The following is a 21,438-nucleotide window of genomic DNA, read 5'->3' as shown; positions in this document are numbered from 1 at the left end:
TGAAGACTGGAGAGGTTAACTGATTTATCCAACATTACAGAGCTGACAAATGGCAGAGCTGGGACCAGAACCCAACTCCCCTAACTCTAAATCTGTGCTCTTTCTTTTACTTTACAATCACTCCTAATGGATTCTCAAGAAATATTTGTTGAAAGAAAATGCTTGCATTCTACCTTTGTTTGATCTTTGTTCTTGGCTGTTATTCATATCTCCCTATCTACATTGCAGGTAGGAACAATGCTATATTCATTCAGTATCTTTTAAAATCCTGTGCAGGGTGCATAGAGTAAATACATACATGCTGCTCGATTAAAACATTCAATAGAAAAGTTTCCTCTACTTTTTATCTACATCAGGACACCGGCAGGGAAGGAAACTATAAACTCTAAGGAACTTTGAACATAGCAGCATCAGTGGGGGTTGGGGAATGCCAACCTCTGGGCCAGCAAAGTGAGAGACTGGTGAAGAGTTATTAGAAACATCAACAACCACTCAATGCTTTGACCTCAAATAATTCCACCTGCCACATCTTTTAGGATGCCATGAGAAAAATCAATTTAAAACAAAAAATATCAATACATAATTAGGTAGTATCTCTTTTGATGAGCTGACCTGGATCAAACACAGGTGGTCCTCAGCTTGTTAAAACACATAGCCCTTCCCAGAGGCTGAACCCCTTTTCAGATTTTTTGACTCAGTGGATTTGTTTCAGAGCCTGCAAAGTTGCATTTCTATTATGTTCCAGGTGAAACTACCACTGTTGGCCCAAGAACCTCACTTTGAGAACTGTTGCTTTAGAGCAGTACTTCTTCTTTTTTTTTTATCCTCACCCGAGGACATTTTTTCATTTTTTGTCCAGGTAGAGTGGGAGGGAGAGAGAGGAACAGAGAGAGAGAGAGAAACATCGATGTGAAAGGAACACATCGAGTGGTTGTCACCCGCACAACCGACCAGGACTGGGGACAAACTGCAACCGAGGCACGCGCCCTTAGCGGGAACCGAACCCGGGTCTCTCAGGACCGCAGGCCGACGCTCGAACCGCTGAGCCAAACCGGCCAGGGCTAGAGCAGTACTTCTTAAAATGCAATGTGCTGTTAAGTTACTGCAAAGTATGTTCACATACACATTTTGATGAATTCGTGGGATGTCCAACTGTGGACTCCAGTGCTGCAGACCTGTGGATTATATGCAGCGTTAGATGATATTAAAGACAGCAAGCGTAGATGTCATCTGCAATGAGACATGATGGATCCGAATTGGAGAGTCAATAATTGTTCCGATTGGAAATGAGCTTTCAGCTTTTCGTTCTGAGTAGAGAGAGACGTGGGTGCTATACTCAACTATTAGCATCCAAGTCAGCTTCCATCAGTTGCAGACCTCTAAACTGGTTCTGAGATGGCCATGCTAGAGGCTGCTTTCCTATATACTACATCAGAGGCCCCAGAGTAAATTGGGGCTGCTCATTTTTTTCAGTTGCCTTTGATAGAGTGGACCACTCAGCCACTAATCTCTCAGGGGGGGCCTGAGTGAAATAAGGAAGCCATTCCTTATGGGGAGATCTCAGAAGATCGTAAGGGCCAGCTTTACATGTGGTGTTGCAAGAGAGTCAGACTAGCACCCTGCCTGCTCAGTATGCACAGCAGGCCTCTGCCAGGAACCACGAGGTGCCATGGGATCTGAGCCCACCAGAATGCAGACGGCATTTCTCTTCATCTCCAGCTCGACAAACCCAGATGGCACCTCTCCTCCTCACTATCCTAGAGGCTGAGAGAAGTAGGAATGAGAACGAAACCCGGTTGGCTCCAGCTTAATCCATTCAATCAGAATGAGGCTAATCCACAGGTGAGGAAATTGAGAGATGGACTAGAAAACATATCCACTTCTAACTGACAAAGCTCCCTCTTCTGTCTTGTCATCAATATGTCCAGTGGTACTGGGGCTGCAGTGTATGCTCATGGGCTAGAACATGAAAACAAGTCAGCCTTCCAAACACTGATAAGCTTTCCTTGACACTGGGCTGTACCTCTAGTTCCTAGCAGTGGAACTAGAAATTAGATACTCTGGTAGCTCACTGCTTTTAATTCACTTCGACAATGTTAAATGATCTACAGGATTGAAGAGCCAACCATCTCATTTCTCTCCAGTTTCTAAGCATTTCTAGCAGAGGTCAATCCACTCAGAATAAGCAGTCAGAATCCTCCCACAAAACTTTTAAAAAGCCATTAATGGACCCGGGGCATCAAGGACTTCAGTCTCTTCAAGAGCAGCCCAGAAACCCTTAGGAAGTGAAAGCCCAGCCTAGCCAACAGCAAAGGGAGAGAGAAACCTTCTCAGTAAAGCATCTAGCACCTTGTCAGAGTGTGGTCTGGTCTATGGAACCAGCATCCCTTATGAATCTGTTAAAATACAGAATCTCAGGCCCCACCTACTGAATCAGAATTTGCATTTTAACATTCCCAGGTGACTACACCACATTAACGTCAGAGATGCTCTGCTCTAGAACATTGTGGCCCGAGAGGTAGAAATAAAAACAGCAGCAGGCTTTGCTGCTCTGAGCTGCTCACCCCAGCACCCAGGACAATAGCCTCATGAATGCAATTTGGAAGCAATTTGGTCTTTAGTTCTAAAAGCATATAATTAATGGTAGAATCCATTTGAAATACAGTTAACAAGTATTCAGTCCATCACTATGATCTGCTTGGCACAATGAATACAGTCTATAGATATATCAGTTGTAAAACATTTCCTTTTCTTCTTAAAAGCAGAAATATACCAGTTATGGAATATTATTTCATGGATTAAGATAATTTTATAAATATTTGATCATTTTGATTTATTTATAGTATCCATCTGCTCTCTTGCTTGGAGCTATATTTCATAGCCAGATCTACAGTACAAAAATTTAGTTAAAATTCAGATTTCCTTTCTCTTTGCCTATTGAAATGGCTTGAAAATATGACAACTCCAAATTAAAGTATTTTTTTGGCTTGAATTATTCCATTATGGGTTAATATTTTTAATTTTTTGCTTGATCACTTGATCTAAGGTGTTTACCAACTTCGGTGAAACTAGACAAAGTAAACAAATGTCAGGTTTTGTGTGGTTGTTAATAGGCAGGACAGTCAAGTGTCCCCACTGAGCGCTGCCTTGCTAAGCTTTGGCCCTTCCAAGCTACACTGGCAATTCTAGGTCCTCCCAGCATATTTGCCAGATCTTGCCTATGATGTCAGTACTTCTGGAAACCATGGTCCCTGGACCAACAACTATGTCAGTGTCATCAGGGAACTTATTAGAAATGAAAATTATTAGGTCCTACTCCAGACTCACCCAAACCGGTAACACTCACTAGGAAATGCTAGGCCTTGCAAATTCAAAGCAACAAGAGATTTGGGGGTGGCACTAAATTTATATTAATATTTACATCAAGTTTGCCTCAAATTGTAGTCCCAACATTCATTAGTAAATTAAATATTTTGTTGTAATCAAATATTGATATCAGGAATAACATACATTTGATTTCACAATGCAATATATTGAGTCAAACTTTAAAGTAGAGATTTTAGTATAACGGAAAAAAACAGGCTTGGAATTCACAAATCCTGGTTCTAGCCCTAGTGGTGGTGTATGCTGGCTGTATAGCCCGACAAATCATGCAATTCTTTGTGACCAAGTTCTTCAGTTGTAAAATCAGAAGGATGCTGTCCCACCAGCTCACAGTGGTGGTGTAAATACATAATCAAATAGTGTCAAGGTGCTTGAAAAATTAAAAGTGTTCTTCAAATATTAGAATCATTATTATTGTTGTTTATACATCATCATGTACTCTAGTACATCATCCATAATCATGAAATCTTTAAACAATATATTGTAGGGTGAAAATACTGTTCTTGTAATTTTATAAGCATCCAAAAGTCTAAATAAATGCCTATAGAGTAATTTTTAAAAAATTATTATTACTTAGAAATGTTTAAAAAGCTTTTATTCTTCTTCAGTATATTTATTATAGAAGAATTAGTATTACCTCCCAAAGCAAATAAATAACGTAAATAATTAAAGGAACTACTGTATGGTTAATTTTTTTCTAAAGTTTTACTATAAAAATCTATAATATTAAAAATAGTTACCAACAAAAAGTGACAAAATAAAGTTTCTTTGAAAATGCGCCAACTAGCCTGCACTTCATATCCAACATTACCTCCTACTTGTTTAGCAAGTTTTCATTTAAGATCGTTAAAATTGCCCTGGCCAGTTTGGCTCAGCGGTTAGAGCATCGGCCTGCGGTCCGGAGAGACCTGGGTTCGGTTCCCACTAAGGGGACGTACTTCGGTTGCAGTTTGTCCCCGGCCCTGGTTGGTTGTGCGGGTGGCAGCCACTCGATGTGTCCCTTCACGTCGATGTTTCTCTCTCTCTCTCCCTTCCTCTCTCTCTCTCCCACTCTATCTGTACAAAAAATGGAAAAATATCCTTGGGTGAGGATAAAAAAAAAAAGATAGTTAAAATTGCACTTAAATTGATTATATTAGACATCTAAAATTTTTATTGCGAGGAAAAACTTTAAAACTTCACGGTAGGATAAATATTGAACTGGGCATGATTATGGAAACTTCCATGTCAACTGATTCATGCACTAAAGCTAAATTCTATGTCAAGGACTCATATTCCAATTATTTTACTTGACTTACCCCCAGGACAGTATCCACTAGAAACACTGCCAATGGGTCCAGAACTGTCCATAGTCCCATGGCAATGATTAACTTTGACAAGGCGTCAGGGCAGTCAGCAAAAAGCAGCTGACAGCCCCATCTGATCAGAACCAAGGGAAGTATCATTGCGTTCAGCATTAAAGGCCCCGACACAACCACGAGCAACTCTTCACTGATTTGAAGTGATGAAGATGGGTAGCAAAGCTCAACCGTGAGAGGGGAAAACTGGAATCTGTGGAAAAACAAAGCCAATATATGTACAAAGAGAAATTATAGAAAATCGCAGGTGTAGAAAACAATTAAAAGAATTATATACTTAAAAATTTTTTTTTAATATACAAAACTTGAAACTTGTTAGTAATCCAAAGTAAAGTGTTAGGAGTCTTCATCTTTTTCTGACCCCTTAGTACCACCTTAACAGCTCACTTTCAAGGAAAAGGCAAATTCTACCTTGTTTATTGCTCTTGTGTCATATGCAACCAGAAAAAAGAATATTAGTTGTATCCATTGAGCAGATAGTTCTAGAGACTGAGAACTTTCCTGTAGTTCACACACACTCACTGGTGGGTTATTTTAAATGCAAAATATACCAGCAGACTTACTAATGGGTCCATTGCTAATAAATTAGAATACTAATAAATTGAATAATTCTTCAGAGTTTTAACATTGCTGATTCATTTTGCTTATGATTCCTCTAGATAGATTCCTAAATACAACAATATCAATAGCACTAATGAGAAAAATTTCAAATATATTCGTTGTTCTAAACGGGGCAACTTGGCACAATCTAAGGACCTACAGTTTAAATCCATGCAGAGCCCAGTAATTCAAGCAACCTTGACCAGGCTTTGATACCTTCTTTCTCTCCAAAGTGAGACTTCATTACACTCTGGGTTTTCCCTCCCCTACACTGCAGCCTTTGTAAAGCTGTTTTGTAGTTCATTCTGCTTGTGGATTCTACTTATCAGCTGTCTACTAACAAGAGTTCTGCATTTTATCCATTCCTAATCTTTGCTTTAAGGAAGTTTTATGCTTGGTTCCTCTGCTGTTGTGAATATCAAATAATGTGTGTACATTTCTTAGCAGAGAACCTAAAACAGAAGAAGAAATGCTTATTGTTGCTATAGTTTTTGTCATGTCTCATAACTACAATGTGACATGGAGCTGATGTGTGATTCAAGCTGGCAGCCGTAGACAATAGCCAGCAAAGCATCCTACAATACCTCTGTTGCTTAAGAAATTGGATATACTGCGCTGTCAAGATTTTTTTTTGCAGTTTTATTTTATTAACAACCAATAACGATAGAGCGTCCTTTTCTACTGAAGAAATGAAAGAGTCGGTAGCGAAAAGCAACTAGTTCAAGCATATAACATTTGTTTTTTCTGCTTTGGAAACCCTCACACAAAAGAAAGAAAGAAAGAAAAAAAAAAGGAAAGCGAGAAAAAAAGAAGGAAATAATATCTATGTATAAAAATTCTCCCTTGAAGATACAATTATTTAGTATATATAAATTTGCATATTCTATAATATTCAGATACTTGTGATTTAAGTTTTTTAAAGGATCAAAAACCATACGTGTGGATAGATGATATACTCCTTTTCATAGTATCCCAGAGTTGTTTGTAGTCTTCTTAATTGAAACTGTACACACATCTTTATTTTTATCTGTACCATCTACATTTGAGAAAATGAATTTCACTAGCATTGATATCTATCTGTTTCTCTACTTATAGTTCTATGGAATCATGTTTATGGAGAGATAACCTTTAAAGTGTCATCGGCTCCCAGAGGATAATGGCTCAGAGAGCTGCCTGGGCTTGAGTTTGGTAATTGTTTGAATTCAATCATTTTGCAGAAAAAGCAGTCTTTGCTTCTCTGAGTATTGGTGATAAATCATACTTACATTACTTCTAAAATAACTTTAGCCTAAGTCACTCTGATAAAATCAAAATAGAATAAAATATTGTTGCTAAACTCCTTTTTGAATTTTGCTCAGATATTAGAACATATTTGAATCTGCCAAAGTTTAAATACATATTGATGTACCTGTTATATATTTGTATATATAGGCCCATAAGATGTGAATATAACTGTAATAGACATTTCTGCTCTTAGATAAAAACATTTTTGTCTTTTCAAATCATTCCTGCACTTCAGGTCTTATGGTAAATGGAGGGAAGGGGAGTTTTGTACACTCGTTTGGCCTTTCGAGAGGAAAAGGCATTCCTTTCGCTTGCAGGGGAGAGCACTCACTTTGTAACAGGGGTTGACATGGCCTGGAGGAAGAGCCACTGGCTAAGGTAGTGCAGGTAGAGCCTCAGGAACCAGAGAGAGGCCATCAGCAGGATGATGTACCAGAAGGCCTGGCTTCGCCATTGAGCTAATTGAAGTTCTGAAGACACCGACCCCAGTGCAAAATGGAGATGCTTGAAGAATTCTCCAGGCCCGGTACTGCCAGCAACTGAAGGACAGCTACAAACAAAGAAATAATAGGTGACTTCTGATCTTAAAGCACAACCAAAGGTCACATCTTCTGAGATAATAATACAGACAGAGTGAAAGTAAAATGGAATAAAATTATTTCTTAAAGACTTAGGATTCAAATGACTTATGTTGATTTTTGCTTTATAATGGATAACTAAAGGGGGACATAAAGATCCATGGATACAGAAATACAAATCAAAACCACAGTGAGGTAGCTCCTAATACAATTAGGATGGCTAGTATACAATTTCTTTAAAAGCCAGAAAACAACGAGCGTTGATGAGGATGTGGAAAAATTGGAACTCTTGTGTACTATGAGTGGGAGGGTAAAATGGGCAGTTGCTATGGAAAAACAACATGGAGGGTCTGCAAGTTTTTTAAAATATTATCATATGTTCCCGCAATACCCCTTCTGACTACATATCCAAAATAATTCAAAGCAGAATCTTGAACAGATATGTGAACAGCCATGTTCATATCAGCATTATTCACTATAGACAAAAGGTGGAAGCAAACCAACTGTCCATCAAATGGAATATTATTCAGCTTTAAAAAGAGAGAAAATCTGACGTGTATTATTCAAAGTGAAATAAGCCAGTTGCAAAAAGACCAGTACTGTACAATTCCACTTAGAAGGTACCTAGAGTAGTCAAATTCATTGACACTGGAAAGAATGGTGGTTGCCAGAGGATGAGACGAGGAGAAATAAAATTATTTTTTAATGGTACAGAGTTGCAGATTGCAAGATAAAAACATTATGGAGATTGGTTAACACCACTGAACTACATACTTAAAAATGGTTAAGATAAATTTTGTGTAGTTTTTAACAATTAAAATTGTAAAAGAAATGGGAAAATGAATTATTATAAACAATAAAATTATTTTTTGATCCTTAAAATCTATAATATGTTCTTACTCATTTCATCTATCCACAATAGTCCCTCCTTAAGATTAGATTTATTTGTTTGCATATAACTTGGCAAAAGTTAACTATTTTAAAAACTGAAATGAGTTATTAATGTACCAAAAATTATATCAACTTAAAAATTTAACAATCTTTTATTTCTTAACACAATGCTGATATTTTCTGAGTCACAGCTCATTCTCCACTCAGGCCCAAGAATTTGTTCAGAGACTACACAGTCGAGTTCCCATAGGTTAGTGACTAACAGTGCAAGTTCTGAAATCTGACTGCATGGCTGCAATGCTTCTCTCTGCCTTAGTTTTCTCATATGGAAAAGGAACATGATAATGGCACCCAGATCCCAGGCTCAATATAATGACCAAGTCAACAGAAGTAAAAACAGTTGATCAGTGCTCACCCTGTGCTATTGCCTCCAAATGAGAAACACACAATCTGTTACTTATCTCTTTCTCCTCTTCTTATATTTACCAGAGCTACTTGGAAATAGGCTGGCTTCCATCAAGCTCAAGAAACATGTCTAAAAGATTATGTAGTTCCTTTTATTTTTTAAAAAGTATAAACACGGCTAGGCATATATTTGTTATTTAATTAAAACAGTAAATACCATTGGTATAAACCACTATCAGTTTAATAATGTTGGTTTTATTGAAGTAGTAATCAATCTTTATAATTACCAGATGCCATATTTCTGTATTAGCTCTTCTAAATCTGTTCTTGAAAGATACTCTAGAATAATTGGGTAAATTTCTCAACCCAAAATAGTTCAGATGATAAAAATATTCCCAGTGAAGGAGTAGTACTTTAGTAGATAGTTCAGTGACTTAGTTACTCACCATGGCTGGTGGAGACAGTGTGAGAACATAACTGAAATAGAATTTTTAGGTAGATTCATATAGACAGATTTTACATATAAAAGCTCATCTCTTGCCCTGGCCAGTGTGGCTCAGTTGGTTGGGTGTTGTCCTGGTTTCTGGTTCGAGTCTCAGTTGGGGTGCATGCCCAGGTTTCCAGCTCCATCCCCAGTAGGGGGCGTGCAGAAGGTAGCTGAGCAATGTTTCACTCTCACATCAATGCTTCTTTCTACATAAAAAAAAAAAAAAACTAATTTCTTTCTAAAGACTATCAAATATGATGAAAATTGTATTATGAGAAAGAGAAGATTATAGAAACAAGAGTCTGAGGGGAATAAAGAAAAAACTAACAACAACAGAAAGTTAAAAATTAACTCACTATCCTGCATAGAATTTCAACCCAGGACTTCACCCTTTTGGTCCGCACAGGACTAAGGAGGCACCAAACCTGACATGGACAGTTCCTTTTTGTTGTTCTTGCGTGCGTTTTGCCATGAAGGTGTAGCGCATCATCCAAATGAAAACTACGTGCAGTCTTTGTACTGAGCATGCTTTTCAATCACACAAATGAGGAACAGTTACACAGGAAACAGGCCCCCAAGAGACTTTGGTTTACCAACAGCAATATTGTCTTGGGACTGACTCTCCTACAGAAGGATTCCAGAGTACCTAACTACGTTTACCATCATGTGAAATGAAACCCAGAACTTTCTATACTGCTAAAGCAAAATATTCTGTGCATGATCTCCTCTTCAGTTAATTATTCTGTCACTGTTTTGCCTCTTCAAAGAGAAGAGAAAATCAAATACAGATTTAGCATTGTGTTGTTTGCAAAAAACGGGAAAATCTCAAATGATGCAAAACAGAAAAGACAGTAGCTTCTTTGACCTTTGGAAATTTCCTGTTCTTTTCATATCCATTGACATCAATGACTAGCAATTTAAATGTTTATGCACAAAACCCACTATAAAGTCATGCTTTTACCATTAGTTTCACTGGTTAAATGTTTCCCACCCACATTCAGATACACATATTTGTTTATGGGGCACTTGATTGAAGACAAATAACACTAAAACATTATTATGTACCATTTATAATTTATCATAATTTATAATAATTCAAAATATTCAGTTATCTTGTACTTAATCAACCCAATTTGACATTTATTTGTGTTTGTGTGTTTAACAATGATAACTATAGCAGCTGGCTTCAAAGAATTAGGGAAAACCTGGAATTAATCATTCAAGTATTTAAAAATATATACTGCAAAGTTAGAAATTAATAAAAGAATCAGTTGATACTAGAAGATGCCAAATAAAGTATATATTGAAAGCTCATTAATTGAACAAAGCTAGTCAAGTATAGCCTTATAAACAAATCCCACATGAAAAGAAAATATGACAGTGACTGTCCTTTTCCCTTAATCATTGTGAATTTGCACCTGAAGTTTAAATGGAAACTGATATAGAATTTCATCCACAACTAGCTCTCTATGTATTGCTCCGTACATATATTTCATTCAAAAGAAAATTCTGCATCTGAGTTTCCAATTGTCTTGAAAGAAAGCACCTTTTTTATTGTTGTATACATGCAAGGCATATTATAAAATGCAGTGCCATTGTGCAATACCTTCACCCACATTTCAGCTGTTCTTTCCTTCCTCTGTAATCTTTCTTGGTTATGTACAAAGAGTATGACCATCAAAAGGATAATAAATGGCCTCTGCCACTGGGGTGTGTAATACGTATAGAGGGAATTGATTTGTTGGTTATGAAGGAAGCCATAGAGCACACAGATCACTGCAAAATCACATTGAGGCCAGCAGCTACTCCTCAGTTCACGCAAGCGGCTCCTCTATTGCTCACGGGGTGAGCTGCCAGAGGGTGAGAACAATGGTGAGGTCATCCAGTATTCAGCTATTAAATGAAACCTATTTCTCTGAACTTCAGCCACATTTCATATGACACACATATATCCTCCTTCCATGCCCAATCCTTATAGAGACCTGAAATCAAACAAGATTTCTATGATCCATCAGTGTAATAATAATATTTTTTTAAAAGACCAAAGTTGCTTTGAACAACAACGTCTGGAATGCATTCTTAAACTCTCTTTTACAATGAACAGAAGTCCTTGAAATTTGTATACAAACAGAAACCCATCATTCATTCACTGCATAATCATCCTTTTAAAAAGTCACTATATATCAATGGAACTAAAATTTTCATATTTCCTTCTCGTATAACTAGTCTTATTCTAGATACTGTTTTTTTTTATTAAGTTTTATTTTTATCACAATAACCTGAAATAATGCTTTATTTGGTGCTTCTCACTTATTTTATACTATGCTCCATTCATCACCAAGTTTTTTCACATAAATATCTTCATTGGTTCTTACACTTTTTCTAAGCCTCTGTATTTCTAAGATTCAGATGTCAGACCCATTATAATGACAGTATCAAAGAAACATGCCTAGGTAATAGCATATCAAGGTTAGAGAAGACCTCATCATATACCCTCAGACATTTTCTGGACCTGGATAAAGCCCAAACAATTAAGTGATTTGCCCAAGTTAACACATCTGGTAACAAACACTTTTTTATTTAATAATTAATTTATTTATTTTGGTTACAGATGTTTCTCATTTTTCCTCCACTGATTTCCCCCTCCAGCCCTTGCCACCGTGTCCCCAGCTTTGTTGTCCATGTCCATTGTTCATGTATATAAGTTCTGTAGTTTATCTCTCCCCCAACACCCTCTCTTCTGGAGACTGTCAGTCTGTACCCCACTTCCACATCTCTGGGACTACCCCATTCCTCAGACTGTTATGTTCATTATATTCCACAAATAACTGAGATCATATGATACTTGTCTTTCTTTGTTTGGCTTGTTTTGCTTAGGATAATACTCTCCAGGTCCCTCCATGTGGTCTCAAAGGATAAGAGATCTTTCTTTCTTATAGCTGCGTAGTACTCCATTGTATATATGTACCACTGCTTTTTTATCCATTCGTCTACTGATGGACATTTGGGCTGTTTCCAAATCTTAGCTATTATAAATAGTGCTGCTATGAACATGGGGGAACATGTATTCTTTCTGATTGGTATTTCAGGTTTCTTAGGGTATATTCCTAGAAGCAGGATCACTGGGTCAAATGGAAGTTCAATTTTTAATTTTTTTGAGGTAACACCATATTGTTTTCCATAGTGGCTGCACCGTCTGCATTCCCACCAGCAGTGTACTAGAGTCCCCGTTTCTCCACACCCTTGCCAACACTTTTTTGATGATTTGTTGATGGCAGCCATTCTGACAGGTGTGAGGTGATTCCTCATTGTTGTTTTAATTTGCATCTCTCTGATGATTAGTGATGTTGAGCATTTCTTCATATATCTCTTAGCCATTTGTATGTCCTATTTGGCGAGGTGTCTATTTAGTTCCTCTGCCCATTTTTTAACTGGGTTCTTTGTCTTTCTTTTGATGAGTTGTATGAGCACTCTGTATATATTGGAAATTAACTCCTTATCTGATATATCATGAGCGATTATGCTCTCTCATACAGTGGGTTGCCTTTCCATTTTCATGATTGTATCTTTTGCTGTGTGGAAGCTTTTTCACTTTGATGTAGTCCCATGTGTTCATTTTGTCCTTTGTTTCTGTTGCCTTAGGTGATGTATCAGTGAAGATTCTGCTGCGCATGATGTCTGAAATTTTGTTGCCTATGTTTTCTTCTAGGATTTTTATAGATTCATGAGTGACATTTAATTCTTTTATCCATTTTGAGTTTATTCTTGTGTATGGTGTAAGTTTATGGTCTTGCTTCATTTCTTTGCATGTAGCTGTCCAATTTTTCCAACACCTTTTATTAAAGAGACTGTCTTTACTCCACTGTATGCTTTTGCCACCTTTGTCAAATATTAATTGAGCATATTGCCTTGGGTCCATTTCTGGGTTCTCTATTTTGTTCTATTTGTCTATCTGCCTGTTCTTGTGCCAGTACCAGGCTGTTTTGATTACTGTTGCTTTGTAGTATAACCTGATATCTGGTAATATGATCCCTTCAACTTTGTTCTTCTTTTTCAAGATTGCTGTGGCTATTTGAGATCTTTTTTGGTTCCATATAAACTTTTGAAGGATTTGTTCTAGTTCCGTGAAATATGTCGTTGGTATTTTGATGGGGATTGCATTGAATCTATAGATTGCTTTGGGTAGTATGAACATTTTAATTATGTTAATTCTTCCAATCCATGAACAAGGTATGTGCTTCCACTTTTTTATATCTTCCTCTATTTCTTTTTTCAATGTCTTGTAGTTTTCTGCAAATAGGTCCTGTACTTGTTTGGTTCATTTATTCCTAGGTATCTTAATGATTTTTCTGTGATGGTAAATGCGATTTTTTTTTAGTTTTTTTGTCTGTGAGTTCATCATTAGTGTATAAGAATGCCATCAATTTCTTGACGTTAATTTTGTATCCTGCTACTTTGCCAAATTCATTTACTAAGTCTAGCAAATTTTTTTTTTTTTTTAATCCTCACCCGAGGACATTTTTTGTTCAGATAGAGCAGGAGGGAGAGAGAGGAAGGTAGAGAGAGAGAGAGAAACATCGATGTGAAGGGACACATCGAGTGGCTGCCACCCGCACGACCAACCAGGGCCGTGGACAAACTGCAACCGAGGTATGTGCCCTTAGCGGGAACCAAACCCCGGTCTCTCCGGACCGCAGGCCGACGCTCCAACCGCTGAGCCAAACCGGCCAGGGCAAAGTCTAGCAAATTTTTGATAAGAGTCTTTGGGGTTTTCTACATATAGTATCATGTCATCTGCAAATAATGACAGTTTCACTTCCTCCTTTCCAGTTGGGATCCCTTTTATTTTTTCTTCCTGTCTCATTGCTGTGGCTAAGACTTCCAGTACTATGTTAAATATGAGTGGCAAAAGTGGGCATTCTTGTCTTGTTCCTGTTCTTAAGGGAAATGCTTTTCATTTTTGCCCATTGAGTATGATGTTGACTGTAGGTATTTAATATGCCTTTATTATGTTGAGTTATGATCCCTCTATTCCCACACTGCTGAGTATTTTTATCAGAACTGGGTGCTGACTTTTGTCAAAGGTTTTTTCAGCATCTATTGATAGGACCATATGATTTTTATCTTTCATTTTGATTATGTGGTGTATCACATTTATTGATTGCAAATATTGTACCAGCTTTGCATCCCTGGAATGAATCCCACTTGGTCATGGCGGATAATTTTTTGGTGTATTGCTGGATCCAATTTACTAGTATTTTGTTCAGGATTTTGGCATCTATGTTCATCAGGCATATTGGTCTGTAGTTTTCTTTCTTTGTAATGTCTTTCTCTGGTTTTGGAAATAGAATTAAGCTGGCCTCATAAAACGAATTTGGAAGTCTTCCTTCTTCTTGAATTTTTTTAAATAGTTTGAGATAATGGGTATTAGTTCTTCTTTTAGGTAAAATTCTCCTGTGAAGCCACCTGGGCTTTTGTTTGCTGGAAGAGTCTTGATTACATCTTCAATTTCTTTTATTGTAATTGGTCTGTTCAAGTTGTCTCTCTCTTCCCAGTCCAGTTTTGGTGGACTATGTGTTTCTAGAAATTTGTCCATTTTGCTTAGATTGTCGAATTTATTGCCATATAATTGCTCATAAAATTTATTAATGATCCTTGTATTTCTGTGGTGTCAGTTATTATTTCTCCCTTTCATTTCTGATTTTGTGTATTTGGGTTCTCTCTCTTTGTTTCTTGGTGAGTCTAGCTAAGGGTCCATCAATCTTGTTTATCTTTTCAAAGAACCAACTCTTTGTTTCATTGATCATTTGAATTATTTTTTTTTGGTCTCCATGTCATTTATTTCTACTCTGATCTTTACTATTTCCTTCCTTCTACTTGCTCTGGGGTTTTCTTTTGGTTTGCTTTCTAGTTCTTTAAGTTGTAAGGTTAGATAAACTATTAGAAATTTTTCTTGTTTCTTGAGGTAGGCCTGTAGTGCTATGAACTTCCCTCTTAGAACTGCTTTTGCTGCATTGCATAGATTTTGTGTTGTCATGTGTTCATTTTCATTGGTTTCCAGGAAGTTTTTAATTTCTTCTTGATCTCCATGGTAACCCATTCAGTGTTCAATAACATGCTATTTAGCCTCCATGTGTTCAAATGTCTTTGCATGTTTTTTTGCAATTGATTTCTAGTTTCATGCCATTGTTATCTGAGAAGACGCTTGATATGATTTCAATCTTCTTGAATTTATAGAGACTTAGGTTGTGCCCTAACATGTGGTCTATCTTTGAGAATGTCCCATGTGCACTTGAGAAGAATGTGAATTCTGCAGTTTTAGGGCATAATTCTCTGTAGATATCTATTAAATCCATTTGATCTAGCACTTCATTTAGAGTCTGTGTTTCCCTGTAATTTTTTGTCTAGAAGATCTATCTAGTGATGTCAGCAGGGTGTTGAAGTCCCCTGCTAAGATTGTATTGCTGTTGATTTCTCCTTTGAAGTCCTCCAGAAGATTTTTAATATATGTTGGTGTTCCTATATTGGGTGCATATATGTTTACCAAGGTTATATCTTCCTGTTGGATAGATTCTTTCAATATTATGTAGTGGCCTTCTTTGTCTCTAGGTATGGCCTTCATTTTGAAATCTACTTTATCAGATATGAGTATTGCTACCCCAGCTTTTTTTTCCTTTCTATTTGTTTGAAAGATTTACTTCCATCCCTTCAATTTTAACCTATGTGAGTCTTTTGTTGTGAGGTGAGTCTTTGTAAACAACATATATGTGAGTCCTGCTTTCTTATTCAGTCAGCTACTCTTTGTCTTTTTATTGGAGCATTCAAACCATTCACATTTAAGGTGATAATTGATATGTACTTTTTTATTGCCATTTTTGTTTAGTGTGGTTCTATTTTTCTTCCTATTTCTTCTACTAATTACAGCAGTCCTTTTAGCATATCTTGCAGTGCTGGTTTAGTGTTAACATATTCCCTTAGCCTTTTCTTGTCTTGAAAGCTCCTTATTTGACCTTCTATTTTGAATGATAGCCTTGCTGGATAGAGTAGTCTCAGATTCAGATTCTTGTTTTTCATGACCTTGATTACTTCAGGCCACTCGCTTGTGGCCTGTAGTGTTTCTGTTGAGAAGTCAGCTGAGAGCCTTATGGGGTTTCCTTTGTAGGTAACCTATTGCTTATCTCTTGCTGCCTTTAGGATTCTTTCTTTGTCTTTAAGTATTGGCATTTTAATAACTATGTGTCTTAGTGTGAGTCTGTTTGGGTTCTTCTTAATTGGGGCTCTCTGTGCTTCTTGAACTTGAATGCCTTCTTCCTTCACCTAGTTAGAAAAGTTTTATGTCACTCTTTCTTCAAATATATTCTCTAACCCTTGCCCATTTTCTTCCTCTTTGGGGACCTCTATGATGTGAATGTTTTTACATTTCCAGTTGTCTCACAGTTCTCATAAGCTGTCTTCCTGTTTTTTAATTGTTTCTTCCTTTTGGTTTTAATCAGTCAGCTACTGAATCACTTTAGCAAGTAATTCCAAGACCAAGAAACTCTAGGCTGTTTGAAAGTGAGTCTATTTATTTGAAACATGAAAGAAGAAAATTTTTTCTTACTCTGTAAAAACTGTTTTAATTGAATACAACTCAGTCAACAAATGATCATTAAATGAATATAGTATGTCATGTAGTACCCAGGCAGTCTGATGATGTAGTAGGCAGAATAATGTCCCCCAAAATATGTGTACACCTAATCCCTGTAACCTGTCGTTATGTTAAATTATATGGCAAAGGGGAATTAAGGTAGTAGATGGAGTTAAGTATGCAAACCAATTGAGTTTCAATTAACAAAACTATCATGGATTGCTTGGGTGTCCCAATGTAATCACGAGGGTCATTAAAAAGTCAGGAGGGAAGCAGCAGAGACAAGAGACAACCAGAAGGAACATCAGAAAGAAGGTCGTATGAGAAAAACTTGGCCCATTTTTTTTGTCTTTCAAGATGGGGAAAGGGGGCCATGAGCCCAGGAATGAGGGCAGCTTCTAGAAGCTGAAAAAGGCAAGGAAAGGGGTTCTCTGCTAGAATCCAGAAAGAATGCAGTCCGGCTGACACCTGCTATTAGACTCATCTCAGAATTCTGACTGCAGAACTGCAAAATCATAAATGTATGTTACTTTGAGACATAAGCTATGGCTACTTGTTGAAGCAGCACTAGAATACTAATATAGATGTGTTCTAGATTTTCACAGATAAATAAGAATGTCACTCACCCACAAAAGTGTATTCCATTGACGTAGACAGACAAGTAGATATACAAACAAAATACTGGGATAAAATCCAATGTGATAAGTGCTGGGGTGGCATAGAAAATGCTGTGAGAAAATACAGGACAGACATGTATCTCAAACTGAGCCAGAGAAAACTTCTCTCCTGAGATCTATCAGGTAAAGAGGAATTAGACCAATAAGAGTAAGGGGGAGGGCAGGAAAACTGGAAGGGTATTTCTTTACACATACAATTCTCAGAATAATAAAGTCTTATTTCTAAAAATGAAAATAAGTTGAACTGGGTGGAGAAAGCCCAAGCAGGCGAAGATGAGTTTGGACTTTATCCTGCCACCATCAATAGCCCTTGAAATATTTAAGGGGAAGGAGGATGAGGGACATCATGTCTGTATTACAGAAACATTGGTCTGGCTGCAGGATAGAAAAGGTTTGGGAGGGTCCAGACTAAAGGGAAGAAAGAATTACAACTTGATGTGCAACCAGGAGCAGAACTTTAGAGTTTTAAAAAATATGGGCGTGGGCGTTCTTTGTTGTCAATAACATAAAGAGTGACAAGGCACCAAACTTCCTGAAGTGTGCTTAAGAGTCTCAAACTGTGACGAACTCTCTGGCACCCTGTATTCATACCCTAGGGCTGCCATAACCAAAAACTGAGTGATTGCAAACTACAGAATTCCACAATTCTGGAGGCTGGAAGTCCTAAATCAAAGTGTTGGCAGGGCCATACTTTCTCAGAAGGTTCTGGAGTGGGAGATGATGGGAAAAATGGAGGAAAGATCCTTCCTTGCCTCTTCCAGCTTCTGGTAGCTCCAGGCATTCCTAATAGCAGCATAAGTCCAATCTCTGCCTCCTTCTGCACCTGGCCTTCTTCCCTTTTTATGTTCGTGTCTTCACACATAAGGACACTAGCCATATTGGATTAAGGGTCCACTCTATTCTAGTGTGACCTCATTTTAACCTACATCTACAATGACCCTCTTTCCATATAAGAAAACATCCTGAGGTAGTAGGGTTAGAACTCCAACATGATACTTTGGGGATACACAATTCAACTCATAACACTCCCCAAATGCAAACAGCAGCTTTTCTGAGGAAAAGGGAAACAGGGACACGAAGGGACAAAGATAAATAGATGGATTTCAGATATTTGGCTAAAATTAACAGGACTTGGAGACTGGCTATGGGGTCTGAAAGAGAAAAGTAAAAAGTGGTTCCAAAGTTTCGGGCTTCTGAATATAGCTCATCCAAAGCTGAATGGGAACATACTGGGGGGTATAAAAAAACATTTTATGGGAAAGTAGAAAAATGAGGGTGAAAAACGTCATATTGACATGCATATGAAAAATGCTTATGATATATCCAAAGGAATTTTCCCAATAGTCAGTTGTACTTATGAAAGTGAAATTCAAAAGATATAAGAACTGGAAATATCAGTTTGAAGTAACCAACATGGTAAGAAGCCACCAGAATGGTTGAGACCCAGCATCAACATACAGCACATGGAAATGACATGAAACCTAAAATATTATACAAATGCTGGTCACAACGTTTATTATAGATTTTATTTTTGAGTGACATTGGGCAATATAAACCCAAGCACTTGTTGAAGAGATTCTTTTCCCATATGCTGGTTTATAACTATAAACCCACTTAATCTGGATAAAACCCTCCTCCTTCATTCAGTTCCCTGAAAAAAAGAAAAAAGAAAGTTTATAGATAAGAGTTTTTAAAGTAAATGAGAGTTTTTGGCATAAACAATAATGACTGATATCAGAATAGCAGCTATATGTTGAACACACTATGTAATATAGTACATATGTATGTTATATCTATTTTACAGGGCAACCTTGGATGACGTGTTTCTATACACATTTTACAGATGCTAAAATGAGGACTAAGAAAGTTTAAATTATTGGCTTTAGGTCATATGGCTATTAAGAGTTAAAGCCAAGATCAGAATCTAGATTGGAACCTAATTTTAGTCTGAAACCTGTGTATTTCCACAATCCATGCTGCTGTAAGTATATGGGGGCCGGTGGGGTTGGCAGAAAAGAGGTTGACAACTCAGTCACATATGCCTGGAAATTCAACTGGAACTCAGTTCAAATACAAACGGACATTAACACGAGTGATTCAGTGGGGCTGCAGGCTCCTTTACTCCTCTATCCCCAGGTCCGAGCACTGCTCCTTGTGCATAGTCATGTTTAAAAAAAAGTATTTGCCAAATAAATTATGTCTCTAAATGGCTTAAGTAAAACCTATAATCTGCTTCAATCAGGTGGTCTATACCTTTAACATTGCAATATTCAGACAGTTCACGAGAACTTATTTGTTTGGTACCTAAGAAGTTAGAGAACCACCATTAAGATTTTCTAAATGGCAACTGAGAAATGTCTTATAAGTGCACAGCAGTATATAATTAAATGATTTGGCTGGTAGGAACTCTTTGGGCAAATTCATTGTGACACCGTGTTTAAAGAAAATGAGGTGAAAATATGTCAAGACAAGGAAACACTTATTTAGAAAGAAAAAGCATTGATAAAAGATGAATCATTATTATACCATAATCATGCACTGAGTATTGGATTAATATAGAAAGAGTAGAAATGGCATCCGTTTTACTTTTTATCAAAGTTATTAAAATGCTCAAACCTGCTTTTACTTTGTCATCAGGTTAAGTATTTTGGGAAAATATTTTTACAAAAGTATCTGAACATACACATTTACCAAAATTTTAGATAAGATTATTGATTTTTTTTCCAACTTTCAGAAAACTTTATGGACAGGACACCCTTGCAAGTTCATCTTAATGTTAACATTTTTAAACTAGATTATTTTTTCCCTTAAAATTGTATCTCCATGGCCAATTTGGGTATTATACTTTTAATATAACACATTGCACTTTTAACAGGTTTAATTCAATTTACAATAAATGCCTCTAATTAAGTTAAAAGATCTTTGAAAATTGCTAAATCTTAGGGGTAATATTACCACTACTGACATTGAAATAATTGATCATTCCCACTGAGGCACAAAAGTGTGAATGTTCTAATGAGAAAACAGAGATTGAAGTATGCTGAAGGAGTCCAAAGAGACTCCCCAACTCTTTAGGCTGTTATTTCCAATGACAGTCTCTGAATGGGAGTGGGAGGGCTTGGAGGGGGGCAGGGACAGACAAAACTGATCCTACAGTAGAAACAGAAAATGAAATCAAAATTCAAAAACAAAGTCACCACTTGGAGGCAAGGTAACCAAAATCTACTTGCCTTTCTGAAAAGAATATACTTGATTCAATATGTATGTGCTTGTTTTAAAACGTCAAATTTGTGCCATTTACGAATAACATTTCCTTTAATAATCTATGGTAATAAATACTGGATGTGCTATTAGGATGTATCTATTTTTCCAAGAGACATTCTCTTAGAGTCAAGAGTGAGTAAGTATAGGGCCGGCTGGTGCTTCGTGATAATTAAGATGTATGAGAGCTAAGGACACCTAGTGTCTGTGCCTGAACAATGACACCAGTGTGGGAAGCAGAAATGTACGAGTTTTATCACCATTGCTACTGACGCTTTCCTTCTGGCTGTAGGGAGTCACTTACCGTTGCAGCTAATTTGTTAGTAAGAAGGAGAACATTTACCTTTTTGATATTTGCCTGGCCTAATTAGTGAAAATGTTTACAAAGCACTTCTTAAGTGAAAATGGCAAATTACTTTATGCATAATGGAAGTTTATTAATAACTGGAACAATAATGCAAAAGCAGTTAGCTTTGAAAACAATCACATTGATGAGCTGCATGATACTGCGGAAGCAGAGGGGTATTAAGGAAATAAGGCTTCACCCACTAGGCATCAGAATGTCATCAGGAGCATTCAGGACTTGTCAGGATGAGGAGAGGCAGGACACACACCGGCTGAGAGCAGAGAGCCCAGTTTGAATCCTTGTTCTTCTATTTACTGGTTTTGCGATATTTTGTAAATTATCTAATCTCTGGGCCTCGGATGCTTTCTCTAACAATAAGAGATTGTAATGTCTCTCTTCAAGTTATTTTGAGGGTTAAATGGAAGCACATGCTAGATTCCTAGGAAGGTGACTGCCACTTTTAAAAGAGTATTGCTTTATGATACAAAGCTGGGACGTCACTAAAGACAAAGAAAGTCATTTCAAATCACAAAATTGGCT

The 21,438-nt window shown here is 37.1% G+C and overlaps 1 protein-coding gene across 1 annotated transcript in view; it reads right to left on the bottom strand.

Annotated features, from left to right (window-relative positions):
* Nucleotides 1-21,438, bottom strand: part of OFCC1 (orofacial cleft 1 candidate 1) — a 345,526-nt gene that overhangs the window by 91,575 nt on the left and 232,513 nt on the right. The window contains exons 17-18 of the mRNA XM_036255603.1: nucleotides 6,958-7,176; nucleotides 4,683-4,935 (exon numbers count right to left, since the gene is read on the bottom strand). Coding sequence (XP_036111496.1) covers nucleotides 4,683-4,935; nucleotides 6,958-7,176 — 472 coding nt within the window. The remainder of the gene's footprint in view (nucleotides 1-4,682; nucleotides 4,936-6,957; nucleotides 7,177-21,438) is intronic.

This window comes from Molossus molossus, unplaced genomic scaffold, assembly GCF_014108415.1.
Source record: "Molossus molossus isolate mMolMol1 unplaced genomic scaffold, mMolMol1.p scaffold_m16_p_12, whole genome shotgun sequence".
NCBI classification, from domain to species: domain Eukaryota; kingdom Metazoa; phylum Chordata; class Mammalia; order Chiroptera; family Molossidae; genus Molossus; species Molossus molossus.
Note: the sequence above shows the minus strand (reverse complement) of the source record. Positions and strands in the feature narration are given on the sequence as shown.